The sequence below is a fragment of the Kogia breviceps genome, chromosome 14 (genome assembly GCF_026419965.1).
Source record: "Kogia breviceps isolate mKogBre1 chromosome 14, mKogBre1 haplotype 1, whole genome shotgun sequence".
In the NCBI taxonomy this organism is placed as follows: Eukaryota; Metazoa; Chordata; class Mammalia; order Artiodactyla; family Physeteridae; genus Kogia; species Kogia breviceps.
The window spans coordinates 35,651,604-35,674,496 of NC_081323.1; the positions used below are offsets into that span (position 1 = coordinate 35,651,604).

Genomic DNA, 22,893 nt, shown 5'->3' on the forward strand with positions numbered 1-22,893 from the left:
TGTTAGACTTGAAGATTAATAACTAAGGGGAAGTGGAATATCTCCACACTCTTCTGGCTTTTGTTGAGCAGTATGGCATTTTCCCCCCAAAATGGCCATAGTAATACTTCCCGTCTGCATGCTGTTTCAGACCCCTAATCAACATCATCAAAAAGTAGAGTCTGGGCTTCCCTGGTGGCGCAGTGGTTGAGAATCCGCCTGCCAATGCAGGGGACACGGGTTCGTGCCCCGGTCCGGGAAGATCCCACATGCCGCAGAGCGGCTGGGCCCATGAGCCATGGCTGCTGAGCCTGCGCGTCCGGAGCCTGTGCTCCGCAATGGGAGAGGCCACAGAAGTGAGAGGCCCACGTACCACCAAAAAAAAAAAAAAAAAAAAAAAAGGACAGTCTATTTTCCCTTTCCTTGTATGCAGGTGGGCTTGTGACTACTTCAAACAATAGTTTACTGTAAGTATTGCTACATTGCTTTGAAGGCTAAGTCATAAAAAGGATACAGCTCTGCCTGGCTCCCTCTCTCTCAGGATGCTTAGTCCTGAAACCCAGCTACCATGCTGTGAGGAAGCTCATACAATAGCAGAGGCCACATGTTGCTGTTCTGGCCATTAGTCTCTGCTAAAGTCTCAACAAACAGCTAGAATCAACTGCCAGACATGTGAATGAACCATCATTCAGATTATTGCATCCCTAGCCTTTGAGTCTTCCAACTAAGGCCCCCATATCATGGATCAGAGAAAAACCATCCCCACTCTACCTTGGCCAAATTCCTGACCCACTAACCCTTAGCATAATAAATGGTCATTTTATGCCACCAAGTTTCTGGTTAATTTGTTACATAGCCATAGTAACTGGAACAAAGACACTAACATTCAGAATTAAAAGGGCCGATTGTACTTTTCTCAGAAGCACCTGATGCCTTGGCATCCTTGTTGAAATTCACTTGACCATATATACGAGAGTTTATTTCTGGTCTCTACACTGTTCCATTGCTCTATATGTCTGTCTTTATGCCAGTACCATAGGGTTTTGAATTACTGTAGGCATCTAGCTTTGGGGTTTTTTTCCTCAAAATAGATCAACTATTTTGTGAGTTTCCATATGAGATTCTATATAAATTTTAGGATGGTTGTTTCTATTTGTGCAAAAATGACATTGAGACTTCGATAGAGGTTGCACTGAATCTGAAATCTCTCTGGGTACATTCTAACAATATTAGGTCTTCCAATACATAAGCATAGGATATTTTCCATTTACTTATGTAGATTTTTATCTCTATAAACTTCCTCTTAGTACTGCTTTTGCTGCATTGCCTAAGTTTGGTATGGTGTTTTTAGTTTTCATTTGTATCAAGATATTTTCTAATTTTTCCTGTGATTTTTCTTTGACCCATTTGTTATTCAAGAGTGTGTTGTTTAATTTGCACATATTTGTGAATTTTCCAGTGTTCTTTTTGCTATTGATTTCTAGTTTCATTCCACTGTGGTCAGAAAAGATAGTTGGTATGATTTTAATCTTTTTAAATTTGTTAATATTTGTCTTGTGGCCTAACGTATGATCTGTCCTGGAGAATGTTCTATGTGCTCTTCAGAAGAATATGCATTCAGCTGTAGTTGAGTAGTGTTTGCTATATGTCCATTAGGTCTATTAGTCCATAGTGTTGGTCAACTCCTCTGTTTCCTTATTAATCTGCTGTCTCATTGTTCTATCCATTATTGAAGGTGGGGAATTAAAATCTCCTACTGTTATTTTATCACTATTTCTCCTTTCAATTCTGTCATTGTTTGCTTCATATATTTTGGTGCTCTGCTGTTAGATGCATATACATTTATAATGGTTATATCTTGCTGGTGAATTGACCCTTTTATCATTATATAATGTCCTTTGCCTCTTGTGACAGTTTTTGACTTAAAGTCTATTTTTTCTAAGTGTGATCATCCCTCTCTTTAGGTTACAGTTTGCATAGAATATCTTTTTCCATTTTTTTCACTTTCAGCCTATGTGTATTTTTATATCTAAAGTAAGTCTTCTATACATAGCATAAAGTTGGATCTTGTTTTTTATCCATTGAGCCTTCTATGTCTTTTAATTGAGTGAGTTTAATCCATATAAAAATTTAGAGTAATTACTTAAAGAGAAAGACTCACTATTGCCAGTTTGTTCATTGTTTTCTGTTTGTTTTTTAGTTGACTTGTCCTTCTTTTCCTCTCTTGATGCCTTCCTTTGTCTTTCATTTATTTTCTTGTAATGGCATGCTTTGATTCCCTTCTCATTTTCTGTGTGCATCTTCTGTAGGTATTTTCCTTGTAGTTACCCTGGAGATTACATAAAACATCTTATAGTTATGACAATCTATTTTAAATTGATATCAACTTAATTTCAATCACATAGACTCTGCCCTCCTCCCACTTTATGTTATTAGTGACACAAATCACATCTTTTTATATTTTGTATCCATTAACGTAGCTTTTTAGTTACAGTTATCTTTTATGCTTTTATCTTTTAAATTCTCTAACAGAATTAAAAGTGACTTATCCACACCATTACAGTATTACATGATTCTTTGTTTGTCTATGTATTTATTATTATCAGAGAGCTTTATATTTTTGTATGCTTTTGTGTTGTGGGCTAACAGCCCTTCGTTTCAAATTGGATTCCTTTAGCAATTCTTGTAAGGCAGCTCTACTGTTGATGAACTCCCTCAGCTTTTGCTTATCTAGGAAGTTCTATATTTCATCTTCATTTTTGAAGGTTAGTTTGTTCAGATACAGTATTCTTGGTTGACAGCTTTTTTCTTTCAGCATTTTGAATATATAATTTCACTCCCTTCTGGCGTGTAATGTTTCTGCTGACATATCTGCTCATAATCTTATGGAAACTTCCTTGTACATGACAAGTCTCGTTTCTCATGCTGCATTTTGTGTTCTATGTCTTTGTTTTGATTATAATGTGTCTTTATGTTTGCCTCTTTGAGTCCATCCTACTTGGAGTTCTTTGAACTTGAGTTTAGATGCCCATTTCCTTTCTCAGGTTTGGGAAGTTTTCAGCCAAATTTTCTTAAAATAAGCTCTCTGCCTCTTTTTCTATCACTCTTCTGTGGCTTCCATAATGTGTATAATGTTCAGTTTTTTAGAGTCCCTCAAGTCCCTTAGGCTTTCTTCACTTTTTTTTTTTTTCTTTTTTGCGGTATGCGGGCCTCTCACTGTTGTGGCCTCTCCCGTTGCGGAGCACAGCCTCCGGACACGCAGGCTCAGTGGCCATGGCTCACGGACCCAGCCGCTCCACAGCATGTGAGATCTTCCTGTACTGGGGCACAAACTTGTGTCCCCTGCATCAGCAGGTGGACTCTCAACCACTGCGCCACCAGGGAAGCCCTTTCTTCACTTTTTAAAATTCCTTTTTTTTTGTTATGCCTCCAACTCAATCATTTCAAATGACTTGTGTTCAAGTTCACTGATTCTTTCTTCTGCTTGATTAAGTCTGTTGTTGAATGTCTGTAGTGAAATTTTCAATTCATTATTGTATTCAGCTCCAGAATTTCTGTAAGATTTTTTTTAATAGTTTCTATCTCTTTGTTGATATTCTCATTTTGTTCATCCATCATTTTCCTGATTTTATTTAGTTGTTTATATGTGTTCTCTTGTAGCATTTGCACTTAAGATGATTGTTTTGAATTATTTGTCTGGTAATTTGTAAATCTCCATTTCTTCAGGGTAATTTTTAAAGATTTATTTTATTCCTTTGGTTGGGCCATATTTCCCTATTTCTTTATCTGCCTTGTTATTTTTTTCTGTGATTTATGCATTTGGGGAAACAGCCACCTTTCCCAGTCTTTATCGACTAGATTTATACAGAGGAAGACCTTCACCAATAAACACAGCTAGAGATTCTGGGGGTCTCTCAAATATTTTCTGGGAATGTGTCTTCTCTGGATTTGTGTCTGTAATTTCCCAATTACAGAGGTTTCTTTTTCAGGAGGTTGTAATCACTTGCTCTCTCTGGTGGTACTGACTTCTATGGTACTGCAGGTTCTCTAGTGTTGCAACAAGCCTCCAAGCTCTCTTTTTTGCTTAGAGGCCCCCAACATCTAAAGCATACCAGCTCTGTCAGTGCTCCAAATCAGATGAGATGAAAGCCAAATCTTAAATCAGCCCCTCTTCAAAAGTCAGAATTCCCACTCTGTATTTCTCTTGCCTTCCCAAGGGAGAAGCCATGAGGTGGGCTGTTTCTCCTGATTGTGCTGAGTTGTGCTGGCTACCATCTGCAGTATGCTACAGGTTCTCTGATGCTGCAACAATCCCATGAGCTCTTTTGTTCTCAGCAGCCCCTTGGGTAATCCATAGTATGCTGGTTCCCCATTAGCACTCTGTATCAGGCAAGACAGAAATCAGTCCCTCAGGCAATCCCACCAAAAGCTGGAATACTGGACCTAAGTTCCACTCTCCACTTTCCCTCCCAAGGGAGAAGCTCCAAATTGGACTTTTTCTCCTGATCACACCAAGCTGTGCTGGCCTGGGGAAGGAGTGAATGCAGATTAAATAACCTCAATAACCTGCAATAAGATTACAGATTAAATAATGGCTTTTCTAATCTATTTTACTTGCCTGTTCTTTGCTGTGAGCTTGACTGGGTAACTACGATTTCTTAACTGGTTTCTGAAGTTCTCATAAAGGCTTTTTGGACTGTGTATTTTGGCTACATTGGAGAAACTAGGCTTGGGGCTTCCTATTCCACCATCTTGCTCTGTGTTCAGACTTTCACTTTTTATTCAATATAGTTCTTCCTGTTTGAACTTTTTATATCCATCACATTTTATTTTTAAAATATATTAAAAAGTATTCAAATTAAAATTTAAAAGTATTGGAGAAAAAAGTCTTTTCATTGCCGAGGAAGGTAAGCACATAGAGAGCATTGGTTTATATGATTTTATTACTATAATTATTCTAAAATTCAGTAAGTATTAGCTTATTTTCACATATATTATACAAAACTTCCACTATTGTAATCTTTTCCAAATTTTTCTTGTAGCCTTAGCAAAAGTGTAATAAGGCAATTTACTATGGTATAAGAAATAAGTTAACAATACAAATAATTAAAGAGCAGACATTTAAAATACCCCTTACTAATGTAGGTAAGAATAGCTGTAAAATAAATGGATTTGTTGAGTTTTTCTTTTTCTTTTGGGCTTTAGGCATTAGGATTTTTGTCTTCTTGTGGAATAGGAATGGAATACAATCAAGCTAAGGTAAGGTCATTCTATTTTTTCTGGAACAAAAATGATTTTTAAAGGGACACTGAATAGAGGGTCTACTCTTTAAGTGAAGGGCTCACTCTAGTGTGGTGGTTAAGAGCACAGCTCAATAGTTAGAGAAGTTTAGGGTCTTAATGCCATTTGTTTCTTAATGTTCCATATTATCAAGTTTCAGATAATATCTACTCCATAGGGGTTTTGTGATGTTTAAATGAAATATCATGTACAATCCCCTTTTCACACAGACTCCAGAGCTCAATAAGCCCCCAATGAATGGCAGCCATCTTTACAGAGGAAGAGAATGAAATTTGTAATTTATTTTGGAGTAGTTCAAGGTTAGGAATAAAAAGGCAACGATTTGGTTTGAGTTTCAAATTTAAATGTCAAATAACCTGTTTTTAAACTTTAGGCACTGATATATTACACCTTTGGAAGTGCTGGAGGAAGCATGATATCCCAGATGATTTTGGTTTGTAATTAAATATTCTTGGGCCCAAATAAGTGTGTTATAAATATAGCATTGTCAAAATATTAAGAATTTATATGTGTTTTAGGGGTACAGATATTTGTCAGGAATCAGTGTTCTACAGAATTGCGAAGTTGCCCTAAGTCATTACAAGAAAGTGGCAGATTATAGTGAGTAATCCACATAATTTATTTTAAGATAAAGAGACTTGCCAAGCAATTAAAAAAACAAATCAATACTAGTTGAAATATTTATGAAAGTATTTAAAGACTGTGCTTTAACATCGGTTATAATACAATTCTTTTAATACAATGTAGAGTTTCTGATTTCTTAATAGTTACTTTTCCAAAAGTTTTAAATGATTGTACTCATCTTTTATTTTTGTTAGTTCATGTCTCCAAACAATTCTATTTTACTTGATCTTGTTATCTTCTTTCCTTAAACTGAGAATTTAAATATAACATCAATAAATATTAAGCAGTTTCTGTAATTCTAACATTTAGAATATGAGATGACTTATTAAAAATTCCTGAAGAAATGGATGTAAGGTACATACCTTGGCAATTTCTATTGTTGCACTTGAGAACAATTCAAGTAACCATTATTCTATTACCCTATCCTTTGTCTACCAAAAAACAGAGCACAAGGTTAATATATATTCCTAGAATCATTTTCAAAGTTGCATGTAATATTTCCTCATGCAACATCACTGAACCAGACTACATAATAGAGTTTTAAATAAAAGTCTTCCAAGAAGTGAATAGGGTAAAGTCCATGGTTAATTCCTATGATCAGAATAACATCTGAATTTACATCTTTGACATTATTAGGATCTGAGAAAAGAAAGAAAAAAAAAAACTTTTGAATTAAAGATGTTATATATATCAAGATGTTTTTGTATGTTTAATGAAACTGGAATTACCAGACATATTTCAAATCGTGTATTTTGTTAGATTTACTCACTCAACTATATCTAAAATTTATTTTCAGACTATCCATAGGAAATAATTAAGAAGTGGTTCTTACTCTTGTATTGTAGTTTCAATATACCCAGTAAAAGTCAGTGATAGAAGGGGTTGGTTGCCTTCTTCTGAAATCTGTCTTCTTTCCTGAACCTGCTTGGCTAGGGTCTTACATATATTGATACAATATTTGTATAGGCTGCAAAAAATAAGTAGAGTCTTGTACTTTTCTAGAACCAAATAAGCAAAATTAGCAAATTTCTATCTCCTAAGGATGTTTCTTTTCTGTTAGTAGACCAGATCTCTGCACAATTTAAAGAGAATAGGCCTAATAGTTTTTTCTGTAAGCTGATTGTTGTCTCTTACAGTCTATGTGTTCTGGTTACTCTCTGGCTTGTTTCTATTCACAGTTGCTGACAAATTGGAAAAAAGTGAAAGTGTTCCAGTGGAAAAAGTGAGACTAACTGAAAGACCTGAAAATCTGAGTTCTAACAATGAGATTCTGGACTGGGACATATACCAATACTATAAATTTTTGGCTGAAAGAGGAGATGTTCAGATACAAGTAATGTATACAGATGAGCTTGAATTTTTAGAACATGCAAATTACAAAGGGCTTGGTTCTCTCTGAGTCCTAGAAGGGTTAACAATGCCCCATCCTGAATGGGAAAGGAAAGAGAACCCCCTCTTTGTTCTACTCCTTTTTTGTCTGTATCTTTCAGTTCCTCATAGCCTATGGGAGAACCAGTTGCAATAGTAATGGCATTGTTTTTTGCATTTACTCCTAAAAACATTATTACAAAAAAAAACTACATTGTAATTATAGAAAAAAAGTACCATCCAATGTTGGTTTTAATATGAATGAACTCTTACCAGGATCCAGAAATACCCTGTCTTTGGAAATGGGAATGGAAATAGGACAGCATTTGTGTGACCTTTGAGAACCAAGAGTTAAGGCCACTAGGTTTGCGTGCCCGGATGTTGCTGTACATCATCAGGACAGCTTTCTGGCCTCGAGGAAGCCATATGACCAACATCAACCATTTACCCAATAAAACACACAATTGGGAATGGTTTCCTGCTTCTTTTTTAAGACATGCCAATTGTAGCAAGCTGGATCAATATACTGCATTAAAATCATGAAGTAATTTTTTTCTTTTCTTTATTGAAATGAACACTACTGCTAAAATAATTGTCAAAACTCATCATTTCTAGGTATCTCTTGGACAGTTACATCTAATTGGGAGGAAAGGTCTAGATCAGGATTACTATGTAAGTCAATCTCAAGCTTCAGTTATGTGGGGTGGGAAGGATAATGGTGAGAGACGTTGGCGGGGCCATGAAAGGCGAGAGGGTGGGTGGAGGAGTTGCTGGGGAAAGCCCGCTGCTGCTTTCTTGGTCAGATCTGCTTCCCAGTTTTTGAAGAAGAACAAAGTTCACTAGAGAAAGCACTTTTCCTACCTGCCTCCGAGTACAAAGGGGTAGAGGCCTGTGAAGGAGTACCTGGGGCTGGGGAGTTTCCATGGTCCCACTGAGCCCTCTGTCTTCCCACCCAAACTCACTGTTGAACTGGGGTTAGGTGAGGAAGATACACCCATTCCCAAAGGCCAGGTATGGAAAGTCTACCTGGGAGTTAACGCCTCAACCCCACTTGGCTAGATTAGAGGACAGACTGCTTCCAATATAACTAGGTATCTTATTAATCATCTTTATACATTTGCAAAGCTCCTTTCAATCACTTTGCTTAATCTTACCTGATCCCAGTGAGGTTAGAAGCTTAATTAATAATTCACATTTATGGTGGAGAAAAAAAGCAAATAAACTTGACCTACACAGGATCCTCCTCAGTAAGATGCCAAAGACGTTGGATGAGATCTTGTCATAATCCTGATTGTGGTTTCAAGGCCCTAGATCCCCACAGATCTGGGGAACTAACTGGGATTCTTTTAAAAGATTATTTTGCAGCCCTTGTCATTTTATACAAGCCATGCGCTCACTGTCTCAAAGGAACACATACTCTATTTCAACATAGTCCCAATGGCTAAGCAATAGAAATAACTACTTTGTATGGCAGTTACATAAAAGACTGATCTGTTATTACTTTCTGTTTCACTTTATATTTTATTTTATGAATGTACCTTTGGTACTATAGTTTTTGTTTTATATGAGGTACTATACTCATTAGGTAAATGTTAAAGTTAATTTTATAAAATGTGATAAAATAGGTAGCAATTGAAATAAGCATATGCATCCCAAGACAGCTCAACTGAAGGTCTTCAGATTTTTTAAAATCTTCACAATAACTAAGGTTTTAGCTTCTTAGTTGAGAAGTTCCGGATTCACATTATTCCAACATCAGATTTCAGCCTGCAATGAGTTTCTCCTGTTAACTATAAGATGCATAACTGAGAAGAATTCCCCATTTTCCATAAAGACAAAATTTGATTGTGAAGGTGCCCAAACCATGCCTATACGGAATGCCCACTAAGCTTTGCAGAATACCTAAGATCCCACAAAGCTAAGCATTGGGCTGGCCAAAAAGTTCATTCGGGTTTTTCTGTATGATGGTTTGGAAAAACCTGAACGAATTTTATGGCCAACCTAATACTTCCAGTCAGCTCTAGCCACCATGAACACCAGGTGGGAGCTGTAGCTGCCTCTAGGTGAGAATGAGGTGCAATCCCAAGGCTGGCAATAGAAGAGTCTGGTGCTGTAGTGGCAACAGCTAGGCAGTTTGGTATCACCCAGGAGCCCAGTCAGGCTCTACTGTGGGCTCATTCACATTCATTATCTCTGTTTTACAGATGAGAAGCTGAGGCTGGAAAGATGAAGTAAATTGTTTCAAATATCACAGCTAGGTAGTAAGATTGTTAAGAAGTAAAATTTGAACTCAGGGTTTCCACATTCAAAGCCTGTGCTCTTTTCATTAAACTTTGCTTACTCTTGACCTGAGCAAAAACAAAACACAAATTTTAAAAATGCAGCCATTGAAATCTACTTTCCTCATTTGTAAAGCAAGAAGAAGGAATGATATAATCATTCAGGTTTCTCCAAATTCTCTGATGGTATGTTGGGCCCCAATCTGCCCATCCAGACATCTAAAAAGGCTGGTTTAATTCCAGAACCATCCCAGCAGTTGGGCAAGCACAAGCTAGTCCTTCCTGCTTTCCTCAGTCTAATAAATCTGAACTTGCATGGGCACTCCAGTCAAGGTATCAAGACTGATTGGCTTATATATCAGTTAGCTTAGGCTGCCATCATAAACCCCATTCCCAAAGTTAGGTGGCTTAAAATAACAACTATTTATTTAATTCATGATTTTGGCAGGTCAGTAGTTGTGGCTGGGCTCAGCTGAGTAATTCTTCTGGTCTGGGCCAGGCTCAACTAATCTTGGCTGGGCTTACTCACACGTGTATAGTTAGCTAGAGTTTTGGCCAGGGCTGGCACATTTATGATGGCCTCATCTGTGACAGCTAAGATGACTGGGTCTCTCTTCATGCTCTCATCCTCCAGCCAGTTGGCCCAAGCTTTTCACATGGCAGTCAAAGGTTCTACAAATACAATAGCAAAAGTCTCTTGAGGCCTAGGGTTGGAACTGCCGAAATCACTTCTGCCATATTCTTTTGGCCGAAGTAAGTCATGAGGCCTGCCAGCATTGAAGGAGTAGGAAAAAGAATTTCTCCTTTTAATAGGCAGAACTGCAAAGTATTGTGGCCATTTTTGCAACTTGCCACAGCTTAGCGGCATCAAAATCACCTTGGAAGAGCATGGGAGATGCAGAGGGGAGAGAGAAGATAAAAGGATAAAGCCAATTTCTCAAAGGCTGTTGCTGCAGCTCTTCCCATATGTCTAGCTTCTCATCCTTCAAGTCTAACTGCCTCAGAGAGGGCTTTCTTGATCAACTCTACTTTTTTATCACTTATCCTATCATGCTGTGTTTATGTTTCTCTAGCCCCTCTCACTCCTTGTACTATACTGATCTTGACTTGTTTGCTGTCACCCCACAATGGAATGTAAATTCTTATCTATCTTACTCACTACTGTGTGTCCTGTACTCAGATTAGTACCTTGTACATATTAGGTACTTATTAAATATTTACTGAATAAATGAGTAAATGAGTGAATGAATGAATGACAGCATCCTAAGAATTAGACATTTTCCCCAGCCTAAGAACCACCACTTGAATCAGTATGCTAATGTTTTAGTCCACCAAAGAAAATTAGTAGTTTAAGGCTCTTTATTAATATAAGTGATGCCCAGTACTGCCCAGCAAATTAAACATCAGACTACTTGGAAATGACTAGCTTGCCTTTGTTCCCCCTCCTCATTGTTTGATTGAATTAATTTCTCTTATGAGTTGTCACCACAGGCAACATTTTCACCTTCCCCTCCCCACTACCAAATTCTTAATTATTGAAAAGTATTGTATATGCAATTCTTGATTACATTTTCTTGAATTTGTACACATACATTTTAATGTCATTTGCATTTCTAAATATATACAGGCTCAGAATTAATTGGATTAGGAAAGCTGGGTGTTTTGGTGCATATTATTAAAGTGGATTAGGCATAATTAAATTAAACCTAGTGGAGGAATAATATCAAATATGTAAAGGCAACTGCTTTGTCCACCCTGCCACCTATTAAAAAGAACAGAGCTAATACTATCCCCTTTAAGAGTGGCTTACAGACCCTGTGATAAAAGAAGTTTCACAAATGTTTTTAGAACAATACATTTTCTTGGCATTTCACTCTAGAGGAAATGTTATAAACTGATTAAACTAGGGACTTTCTTAGAACCAACAAAAAATCATGTCCATTTTTTTTTTAAAAAAAGAGAGGTGCATTCAAATAATGAAACTTCACTTAGCGTAATGCCTGAGACATATTATATTTCATCCTATCTAAGACACCATCAATTATAAGATACATTATGTTCTACTGAGAAAGAGAAAACACTGCCAATATAAATTATATGGTGCTATTGATAGTAAGAAATGTCCTGGTTAAAATGGGAGATGAGTCAGGGGCTGTACATCTTAGAATCAGTAAAATATGATGGTGGGTGCTCAGTAAATATTTGAAGAATGGATGGATGGATGGATCGTGTCTTAGTCTGTTTGAGCTGTTATAACAAAAATACCACAGACTGGGTGGCTTATAAACAATGAAAGTTTATTTCTCACTGTTTTGGAGGCTGGAAGTCTGAGATCAGGGTGCCAGCATGATTGGGTGAGTGCCCTCTTGCAATGCAGGCTTCTCCTTGTATCCTCACTTAACAGAAGGGGCAGGCCAGCTCTCTGGGGCCTCTTTCAAGGGCACTAATCCCATTCATGAGGGCTCTGCCAGTCACCTCTTAAAGACCCCACGTCCTAATACCATTACCTTGGGCATTAGGTTTTCAACATATGAATTTGGGGGGAACACAAATATGCAGACCATAGCAGATGGATAGATGAATGGATGGATGGATGGATACTTGACTCTTTGAGAGCAAGAACTCAGGTTTACCCGTGCATAGACATCAAAGTAGCTTGCATGGTTCTTTCACATAGTGTTTAATAAATATTTATTCAATTGAAACAATAGCATTAAAGGCAGGTTAACGTAAAGATAAAGAAAAGAGAGCTGAGATGCCAAGTACGCCAAGAAAGAGGAAGGGGAAATGAGAGAGAGCCTCAATTCCTTTCGTCTTTACAAGATCATTATATTGAAGGATGTGGAAAAATCCAGGATTCTTATTTGTTTCTAGGGAATAGACAATTCTCTTTTAACAGTTCAAATCTAGTTTCCCAGAATGTAACTTTTTCCCCAGAGCTCTCTGTTGCCAAATATTTGAGCCCAAATTCTGAAACTGGACTTTGAAAATGATTTCATACAATCATAAAAGTAGAGCTGGAAGGGACCATAAAAATTAAAATCCAGTCCCCTTGTTTTAGAGATTGACAAATTTATCTTTTCATTCACTCACTTATTCTTTCATTCCAGGCATATTTTCTGAGTGCCTAACATACAGTAGACACTGTGCTAAGATACAGAGAATTCAGCACTGGGGGAGACAAAAAATTAAGCAGACAGGTCAATGGATGCATGCCATGATAGGGAAGGACAGGGTGCCCAAAAGCACAGAGGAAGAGAACATGAATGAGGAAACCAAAGCCTGGAGCAAATTTGTACTATGACTTGCACAAATTATAGTTACTGATGGATATATTCAGGTCTTGGCTCAGTAGAGATATTCATAAGAAACATGATTATTTCTTATATTGATGTGTTCTGATAAATGTGATTGGTAAATCATACATTGCTACAATTTTCTCCTATCCAATTGACACCTACATCATTCCAGACATTTCAGACAGCATTTGTTTCAAGACTACTTCATGCTCATAAATCTCCAATGGCTTCTATTTTATACCAAATAAAATGAAAGTCCTTAGCCTGGTATTCAAGACTGTTTATAATGTGGCCCCATCATATTTTTGCAAGTCCTAGCTTTTGGATGTTCTACTTCAGGTGTATCCAGGTAACTACTATTTCCTGGACACACCTTGGACACTCCCATCTGCATGCTTTGCTCTTGATAGTCTCTCAGCCTATGATGCCTTCTGCATAGTGAATCCTTTATCTTTTGTATGACCTTTATCGTTTAAGCCCTACTTCTTTAAACCACAAAGGCAGAGTGCCAAGGACATGGGAGTTGGATTCAGGCTGCTGGCAGGTTGCCAGTACCAACTGCATGAATCTGAGTGTCACTAAGTAGGCACAGGTATTAATAATACCTTCCTTACAGTGCTGTTGTGAAGACTGAGTAAGAAAAAGCTTGTAAAACACGTAACATAGAGCTGCATACAATTTCTATCATTCTAAACCCATCTAATTCTTTTCAGTGTTCCTTTTATCTCACCTATCACTTATTGTCTTACTGCTATTTACTACTCCTTTTTCTCAACAGTATTGTTAGGGAGCAAATGTAGGGATAGGGTTTTTTGTTCGTCTGTGAATCACCTATAATACCTGCCATACTACCATATGTATGGCAGGGTTCAACCAAGTTCTTGAAAGGATAAGTGAAGAATAGAAGAGGTGGATGGATGAATGGATGCATGATGTGATGAGGTCCAGCATGGTGGCGTTTGTATTTACTTTATGTCCACAAGGCAGACTGACTTTAGTAATAAGTGTGTGGTTCTCAAATAAGTTGGCAATATTTCTAGAGCAAATTTACGTATAAAAGAACTACCTGCATTTCTTCCTTAAACATTCTCTTCTCTTTGGGAAGGAGTGGATCCTTGCACATCAATCTAGTCAAGGCTTTTTAAAGAGAGAAGAGTTGTGTCCTAATAAGACACTTTGGAGAGTGTCTTCATTTCTCATTCCTGGGGCTTATTTCTTTTATTTCTCCATGTGGTCTCTGAGGAGAACTGATGGAAGGTCAGGATGAGGCCTAAGGAATGAGGCAGCAAGAGACAGGTCAGCTCCCATGCATTCTAGACCGAGCATTTCATTTAACGCTATGACCCAGAAAGAATCAGAAGTTCTGCTGGCCCCCTTCAGTTTGATTTAGAAAGAATTGGTCTGAAGTTCACCTCTGCAGAAAGACCTGGGCTCAGCAGGCAGTCAGCTGTGTCTAGTCTTACTCCCTCTACCTCGTAAACATTAGGATGCTGTATATCCAATTCTGCCAGTTACATAAACTGTCTTATGCAATAAGTACATACTGACAACATACAAGTGTACTTTTTAAAAATAATGGAGTATTTAGTTCTGCAGCTGGGATTTATCTGTCCTCCACAAAGCCACATGCCCATCATGCCTTTCCAAATGTGAGAAACAAGCCCTAACATTCTAAAATTATATATATGAAATAAATATATTTATCTCCCACTCTTCAGGTTTGTGACTGAAATAGCACTTGGAGTAGTGCTTTAAACAAAGTGGGCATTTCATAGATAGTTTTTAATGCATGATGAATGGAATAAAATTTAGTTCAAAAGCTATTTTGTATGATATGTTCATGACCGTCAAGAATGTTTTTCCTTTTCTCTCCAGAAAGCATTATACTACTTCTTAAAGGCAGCAAAAGCTGGGAGTGCAAATGCCATGGCATTTACAGGAAAGGTACAAGCTTCATCCTGACCAATATTTTTCATTTCTTAAAACCTAATAGTACCAGCTGATTGAACCCAGTGTAGGGTGACAGGGCTGCACACCTCTTTCATGGAAGCAGCTAAGTGGGGCATTCGGCTACAAACTGAGAGTAGCATTCTTGAGGTGACAGTTTGGGAAGAAGCCCCATACAATAGTGGTCTTTATCCAGGGCACCAAAAGCCATCTTGAAAGTGAATGTGGCCCAGGGCTCCTGGCTGAGTGTAGCTCGGAGCCCCTCTGTTGAGCCCTTGGCGGTAACAGGAGATCTGGGCTAGTTGTACATCAAAGATTGGGACAGGCCTCGACCCATCGAGGTACCTCCTTCCTCCATCCCTGGAATGAGAACCAGCTCCATACTGACCAAAACCCAGCTCCTCCCTGACTGATGGGAGGAGCTGTTGTGGAGTATCCCTCTGGAGAGGCATCTTCTTCTCTCCTTCAAAGACCACTCACACCCCTGTGTGCTGTCCTTGGCTCCCTGCAGCCAGTCTGCATCAGTAACCATGGGGACAAGTGCCCTGCTTCCAGAGGGCTACATACAGTAAATTTAGATGCAAGGAAACATGAAAAAACACAGATAGGATCCTTTTTCTTTTTGCCCTTGGGCAAGGGCACTCCAGAATGTATCTAATAGATTGTATCCTTAGTTTTTCCATTTATAAAAATTGAGGTGAAATTCAAATAACATAAAATTAACCATTTTAAAGTGTACACTTCAGTGGCCTTTACTACATTCACAATGTTGTGTGCAACCATCACCTCTATGTAGTTCTCAAAGATTTTCATCACCCTCAAATTCCTTAGTTTTTACATCTTTTCATTTATTTTATTTTATTTCTTTGTAGATGTATTTAGAAGGGAATGTTGCAGCACCACAAAATAATGCTACCGCTTTCAAATACTTTTCTATGGCAGCTAATAAGGTATGTACTCAGCCCATTTCTGTAAACACATTAAAACACTTGCCTTTTATTACATGCAGACTGGTGCTGAAGAGTTAAGTACAAAGCCCCATGCCAGACTAATGGGCCTGGGAGGTGTTTAGGGTCCCGGGGAAGAAACATATCGTTGCCAATAAAATATGGGGTGGGGGTAGGCAGAGACATGTCTCGCCTTCTTGGTAAATGGAAAATGGCAGTGCCTTGTGCTGTCCTAGCTGGAGGCCAGACAGAAGCTCAGCTCTCCCCTCCACCATGCAGTAGATGAGGCCATCTAGCTCAGGAAACAGGAAACAAAAATGAGGAGCGAGGAAGGGAAAACTCAGTCAGTAACTGCAGTAAGTTGAGTACAAAGACAACCAAGAAATGCCCAGTTTTTTCTCCTTTGATCTTACCCAAAGGCTCTGGCTCAGGCAGAAGGTTACGGGCAGCCAGGACAATATGATTGAGAGTGTGGTGCTGGAGACAGAATCCCTGGTTTGAATGCCAGTCCTTCAACTTACTAGCTGTGTGACCATGGACAAGTTACTTAACCTCTCTGTGCCCCAATTTTCCTATCTATAAAATCAGAACATAGGAAAATTTGCCTCATATTGTTTTTGTCAGGATTTAATGAGTTAATAGTTATATGCCTCATATTGTAAAGTACTTAAAGCAGTGCCTGGCACATAGTAAGTGTTGTGTGTCATCTATTATCTTTCGAAGTCTGGGGCCAGTAAGGTAGAATGAAGTTCAAAGCATATCCGAGGCAGAATGGATTGGATCTGTGAGGAAATATAGAAATTGTGTAGTGTGGCTCCTGCCACTGAAGTTCTTGCCTTGGTTCCTAAGATCAGTGAGGCTGGTGTCTGTCAGGTGAAATTTAGCAGACTCCCCTAAACCCCTGTAGTGCATAAAGAACGTCCTAATGGCAACACTCACCAGCCTAACGTTGGAGAACAGCCTTGATAAACTTTCTAATCCTGCACAGTAGGAAGCATTTTGTTGTCTTCCACTGTCTTACAGCAACACAGGCAGTAGAGATGTGCTCAAATGGAGAATATTTCCAACTGTTCTCGGTTTTTAAAAGCCCACACGCTGCTTCAGGAGCCTATTTATAAATGACTAGCACCTCGGAGCTGCTGCTATTGTGGTTTAAATTACTGAGAAGGCTGGTATTCGGCTCCTCTCCCTTGTAATTTATATGAAATTGTTGCTCAGCAAGACAGTCATCCAGAGTACCATTAGATTAGGATGACAAGGAGAGCAGGCTGAAAAAGAGGTGGGATAAAGTAACAGAGGAAGATCTCATGTAACTGGGCAAATAATGCTGATTTGTCAGCACAAAGGAATAATGTCAGGGAGCTGAGTGTGTAAATTAACCTAGCTCCCCCAAGCTATTCAAGAGTTGTGTAACCAGTAGTGATCTGAGCTACTCATGTTCTAAACCTGAGCTACCTTCCTTTATGGAGGAAATCTAAATTAAGGTCATTATTATGAATGGCATCAGGTGGACATAGCCATGTAATCCTTTACCATCTCCTGGACAGTTTATTAGATTTCTCACTTGGGGTCACTATCAAAGTAAAGAGTTTCTGCCTCCCACTCTTGCACACCCATATTCTTCTTTTACAACTTTTTTTTTTAAACTGTTGCTTTTTAAATTTGTTTTTAAGTCATATCAGTACCAGGATGCAAAGCTATATAGACTCTATGACTTCTTGTGTCTTACTCAGAAACATGAACAGTTATCCTGTGTGATGTTGGGCCCAAGTTGGACCATATTCTTCTGGTTTCCTCTCTCACACCTCTGAAAACATCAGGCCCATTCCCGTCTTCACACTTCTGTCATTTCCCCCTTCCCAGAATCCCCCATTCTGAATACCCATCCCCCAGAGCAGAGCTCGATTCTCTCTCCCTCCAAAAAGCCACCCCTACTCCCTTGGCACACATCTTTTCCCGTTTCTGAACTTGCCCTGTGTTCACTCTGTGTACTGCTAGACACTTTGCTGCTTCTACCCTGTGTCTTCTCTACTGTCTGAAGGCCATGTCTCTTCACCTAGAGGAGGCCAACGGTCTTAGTGCCTTGTTCATCAAATATTTGCCAAATATGACCATCTGGTCCCTAAGTTCATGTCAGTTAACCTGAGCAAGAACATTGAACCCTAAGGCAGAAGTTATGTGTGGGGTGGGGGCGTGGGGGGTTGCCTGCACATATGTTTTGTTTGGCTCAGAAAGAGTTTTAAAAATTAGGAAATTTCATATCAAAATCTGGATGTCCAGCTTTTCTTGGAAAATGAGGAGAGCTGTCCACATGAGGTGGCCTTTCCACATGATGACAGCTGGCTGCAGCAGAGAGCCGGGGAGGTGCTGCTGCCTTTGGACAGGGCAGGTGCTCTCTGGTTTGCCTCAGTCTCCACCACTCCCCCATCACCGGGCTTAATGTACTTCTTACATTACTTGCATGGCTCTGGAGGTATCTGAGTTGGCCACTCCTGAGCTGAACATTCTAAACAGGTACTCTGGGCCTTAAACAGTTGGTGAGTCATCCAATGAGCCCCTGGTTTCCCAAGGATTCTCTTAGAGAAAGAAAGAAATTTGTCCCTAGTATTCTAACCTTTCTCCTTCTTCTCCCTTCCTCTTTCCTTCCTCTCATTTCCCTTTCCTCCCATTTTTTTCTCAACATCTAAATGAAGATAGTTCAAAGGAGACAGACTCACTAGACTTTACCACATGGATCACACCAGGCCTTACTATCCCCTGAGCAGTCTATCCTAAAACTCCTGGAACCACTGGTAGATGTAGTCAGGGGAGAAGAGGGAAGAGGATAGTAGACATATACCAGCTGTTTTAAATACAGGTGGACCGTCCTCAAGAATTCTTACAATAGCTGGCCCTTTGACATACATAGGCTCAAAGTTTGGAGTCTTGAAATAGTTGTTGAACTATGCCTTCCCTAGTTATGTGCTATTCCTGTATCACCGAGGAATATTCTGGCTGCATCAGCAATAATTACATTTCAATTATTAAATTATTAAAACTAATTACAAATAAATACATTTTAGTGGTAAAAAGAAATTTGGAGAGTTTTCTATCAGAACTTAAGTCCCTGAGGAAATACTATAAACCTTACAAGCAGTAACAGTGCTTTACCATCCATAACAGCTAGATTGAAATTCATAGAGTCTCCAAATGTTATTTGGCCATTTATGTCAACCTCCTTTGACCAAAGCAGGTAACGAGTGTCTAGATAGACTTCTCCCTTCTGAAAAACTCCTACACATCCTTTAAGACCCAGCTCAAATGTCAACACTTCCAACAAGTCAATCTGCTCAGCCCCTAGTCTCACCCACCGTCACCTAGCCTCTCTTTTCTAGGTGCCCACTACACTCTTTATCTGTTTCTACTATAGGACTTACCACATTTGACATGATTAAGAGGTCCTACCTAATGGCTCAGAGCCCCGGAGCCTATAAGGCAGGGATCATGGTTTATTGACCTTTTGACTTTCACCTCCTACCTCTGCCCAATGCCTGTTACGGAGTCACACACAAAGCAAGCACTAAATAAATGCTGAATGAAAGACTGGAGGAAAGATTTGACTTTCATCTCCCTCTTTTTTAGTCAGAGGTGGGTTATGAAAGTGTGAAAGGAGAAACTAGAGAGGGTCAGAATAACACCAACTGCCTGATTCACCTGCCTTAGTTCATCTCCTACCGGCTGCATTTCAAATATTGTGAATGATTTTGTAATATTTTCTGTACGGTGAATTCTTCTGGGACTTTACTTGGATTTTTAAACCTGTTCCAGGGCAATGCCATTGGTCTTCATGGGCTTGGTCTTCTTTACTTTTATGGGAAAGGAGTTCCTGTGGTAAGTTAAATAATTTTTTCTTTTTCAACATTTCTAGCCATTTATTAGTGTGAAATTCATGATCACTGATTAATCTAAAGGAATTCGTCTCTATTACGTGGTTTGCCAAGGTATCATATCTGGTAATAGAGAATAAAATAATTCAGTGAAATATTTGCCAAAGAGACATAGAACAAGCTTGTGACAAGAATAACAACCCTAATTATATCTTAGAATCATAGATTCTAAGTAACCTTAGAAATCATCTAAGCCGTGAGGATTTTTTTTTTTTTTTTTTTTGGTACATGGGCCTCTCATTGCTGTGGCCTCTCCCGTCGCGGAGCACAGGCTCCGGACGCGCAGGCTCAGTGGCCATGGCTCACGGGCCCAGCCGCTCAGCGGCACGTGGGATCTTCCCGGACCGGGGCACGAACCCGTGTTCCCTGCATCGGCAGGCGGACTCTCAACCACTGTGCCACCAGGGAAGCCCAACGATTTTTTTTTCATAGAGAAATTTATCTTCTTACTTTAACTTCTGTCTTTTGAGTGAGCTTCCCCCAATATCTAACAAAACCTACTGTCAATGTAGGAAAAGACATAATTTACAATGAAAATAAGATAATTATTTCTTAATAGAATCTAATATAATAATGAAATAAAATGTATAATACTTCTTATACTACTTTAATTAGCCTAAATCACATAGGGCACTAACTATGCTCTTAAAAAAAGTGGAAAGCAATTGTTACCATGGAGTTATGCATGTACCTTTGAGTAACAAAGTGTAATTATCTTGCAGAATTATGCAGAAGCACTTAAATACTTTCAGAAAGCTGCAGAGAAGGGATGGCCAAACGCACAGTTTCAGTTAGGCTTCATGTACTACTGTAAGTGCTACACATATGGCTGCTTTACTTAGAATGATAAATGCAAAGTCTGCTCCTTTTTTAAGACAAATCAAAGGGTTGGTGTAAGTGGTTTAGATAGAACGTTCAGGCAGCAATTTGAGGAGGAATCTGAAGAAGAGAGGAGGAAAAGGACATTTGGGGGAGGAGGCAATGAGGTGCAATCAGAAAGCTCACCTTTGAAAATTTTAAGTTTGAAGTGTCTTGTGACACCCAGTGCACAACCCAGAAGCAAGTATGAAACTCACAAGAAAGGTAAAACTTGGAGAGAAAGATTTGGGGAGACATCAACATACAGGCATTTAGTAAGAGTAACTGAGGTTGCAGAGGGAAAGGAGACAGACAGAGTGTGAGAGGAAGGAGAGTGGGCTATGGTGAGAAATCTGGTGATTCTTGGTGCCATACTGAAAAGATGGGCAGAGAAAGAGTGGTCGCAAGAAGACTGAAAAAGCATGGTCATTTGATTTGGAATAATAGTATTATCTGGCCTAAGTTAGGTGGTGCTCCTTATTTGGGGCCAGATAATATTATAATTCCAAATCAACACAGTCCAATGGCATCAGCTCAATGGTTGCAATATATGCCATTGTTTAATCTATAGTCTTCATTTATCTTTGATCAAGATAAAAAATGATGTAACTATCCTTATTAAATTGATTAATACTTTGCATCACAATTATGGCCAGGACTAATACTATAGCACTATTCCCAGAAAGATGATTCCATAAAAACATCCGAGTTTCACATCAAAGTGAAGTGTTAATTCTCAAGTGGTACTAAGGGTTAAGAGTCTTATTCCAAAACAGTGGTTCATATACATTTTGGTTCTTATACATACCTTTGTGAATCTGATGAAATATAAACCTTCCCCTTCAGATATGTGCGTAAGGACACATGTACACCCCCCCCCCAAAAAAAAAATGTTGGATACATTTCAGAAACTTACATTCCCTGAAGCCTATCCATGAATTCCAGGTAAAGAATCCCTTCTCTGAATATTTTCTCAGCTTCAGAAAGATTTGAAAATAATCACAATAGTTTGGTCTTAAAATAACCAAAAAGTTGTCCAGGGGCAATGATTTGATGCTCTATTCCTGAGTGGGTTTTCTTTTATTTTTGAGAAATTTATTTTCTCCAAATTGGCTCATGTCTATTAAAAGAATATCTAAGATATATACAGCATTGTTTGATTTTCAGAGCACTGGCATATGATGCCATATGACTTACCTTGGGGCTTTTGCATAATATACATCAGTTGAATTACATTTTAAACTCATGTGATCTTCTCAACAATTCTAGAAGGTTTCAACCTCATTAATGGATAGGAACCTCAAATACAGAGATATCCATGATGAGCTGGGTAGTCAGCATGAGATTGAAAAAGAGACTCAGAATGCTTGCTCTGGTACCAGTCCCTTTTCTTTGGGCTATGTTGCCAACCAATATTTTAAATAAATAAATAGCAATAACAATAATAAAATAGTTATTATTTGCTGAGCAGTTCTAAGCGTTGAGCTAAAAATTGCTAAAAAACCATGAATTTCAAACCAGAATTTTAAATGTGGATTTACACTGAATGATGATCTTTAACAAACAACATGAACATATTCTTCATCATCTGGTGATTGTTCTAACACTGAGTATTGCTACTGCATTTTAGTGTTCAAGCTTGCATTAATGCCTGCCATTGTGAAAGCCAAATAATTCCATGGCATCCCACAGCAAGAGAGGTTTCTGGCAGTTCAAATATAAAAATGTAATGAGAGATCTGTGTTCACAGGGCACATAGTGCTTTGAGAAATCTGCTCAATAAATGCTTGTTGTTGATTGAGTACTTAGTTTTGAAAATAATATTTAACTTTTCTTCCAGAATATCAGTTTAGCAGAAAATGTTATCATAAGTATAAAGAAATCGTTTCCATTCCCAGAAATAAATGGATTAACTTCCCACTTAACGCAGATTTTAATTCCCTAAAAATACTAACCTTAGTGCTAATCTTTAGCAATTAATTAAAATTGGCATGTAAGAATTTCTTGCTGAAGAATTTTGATAAATTATGAGACTAACCTGAGTTATCAAACAAATCCTTGGAGTTTTAAATTTCATTTTGTACAGCATATTTATACGAGTAAAGCTTTTTTTGCATTGGAAACAGTGAAGCCAAAATGCTGAAAATTATGGAGGCTGACATGAAGCCTCATCATATTAATATTAAATTCAACATCAGTGATTTATTGTCACAAACAACATTATCTGTCATGTTAAACAAATGCTGTTAACTTATACTATGTTTTTATTTGATTTGTGTGTCCATTTTGATTTTTAAATATTTATTGTTGAATAAGACCTGCAAGTGTGAACAACTTATTTCTAAATTTAGGTTTATATGTTTGA

The 22,893-nt window shown here is 38.4% G+C and overlaps 1 protein-coding gene across 4 annotated transcripts in view; it reads left to right on the forward strand.

The window, feature by feature from the left end:
* Positions 1-22,893, forward strand: part of SEL1L2 (SEL1L2 adaptor subunit of SYVN1 ubiquitin ligase) — an 81,018-nt gene that overhangs the window by 41,732 nt on the left and 16,393 nt on the right. For 2 of the 4 annotated variants that reach the window (XM_067012449.1, XM_067012450.1), the window contains exons 4-11: positions 5,185-5,238; positions 5,654-5,713; positions 5,799-5,880; positions 7,083-7,237; positions 7,888-7,944; positions 14,726-14,794; positions 15,670-15,747; positions 19,552-19,614. In XM_067012449.1, coding sequence (XP_066868550.1) covers positions 5,185-5,238; positions 5,654-5,713; positions 5,799-5,880; positions 7,083-7,237; positions 7,888-7,944; positions 14,726-14,794; positions 15,670-15,747; positions 19,552-19,614 — 618 coding nt within the window. Of the gene's footprint in view, positions 1-5,184; positions 5,239-5,653; positions 5,714-5,798; positions 5,881-7,082; positions 7,238-7,887; positions 7,945-14,725; positions 14,795-15,669; positions 15,748-19,551; positions 19,615-20,392; positions 20,481-22,893 lie in introns of all 4 variants that reach the window. The other 2 variants (XM_059037602.2, XM_067012451.1) reach the window with 2 other exon arrangements.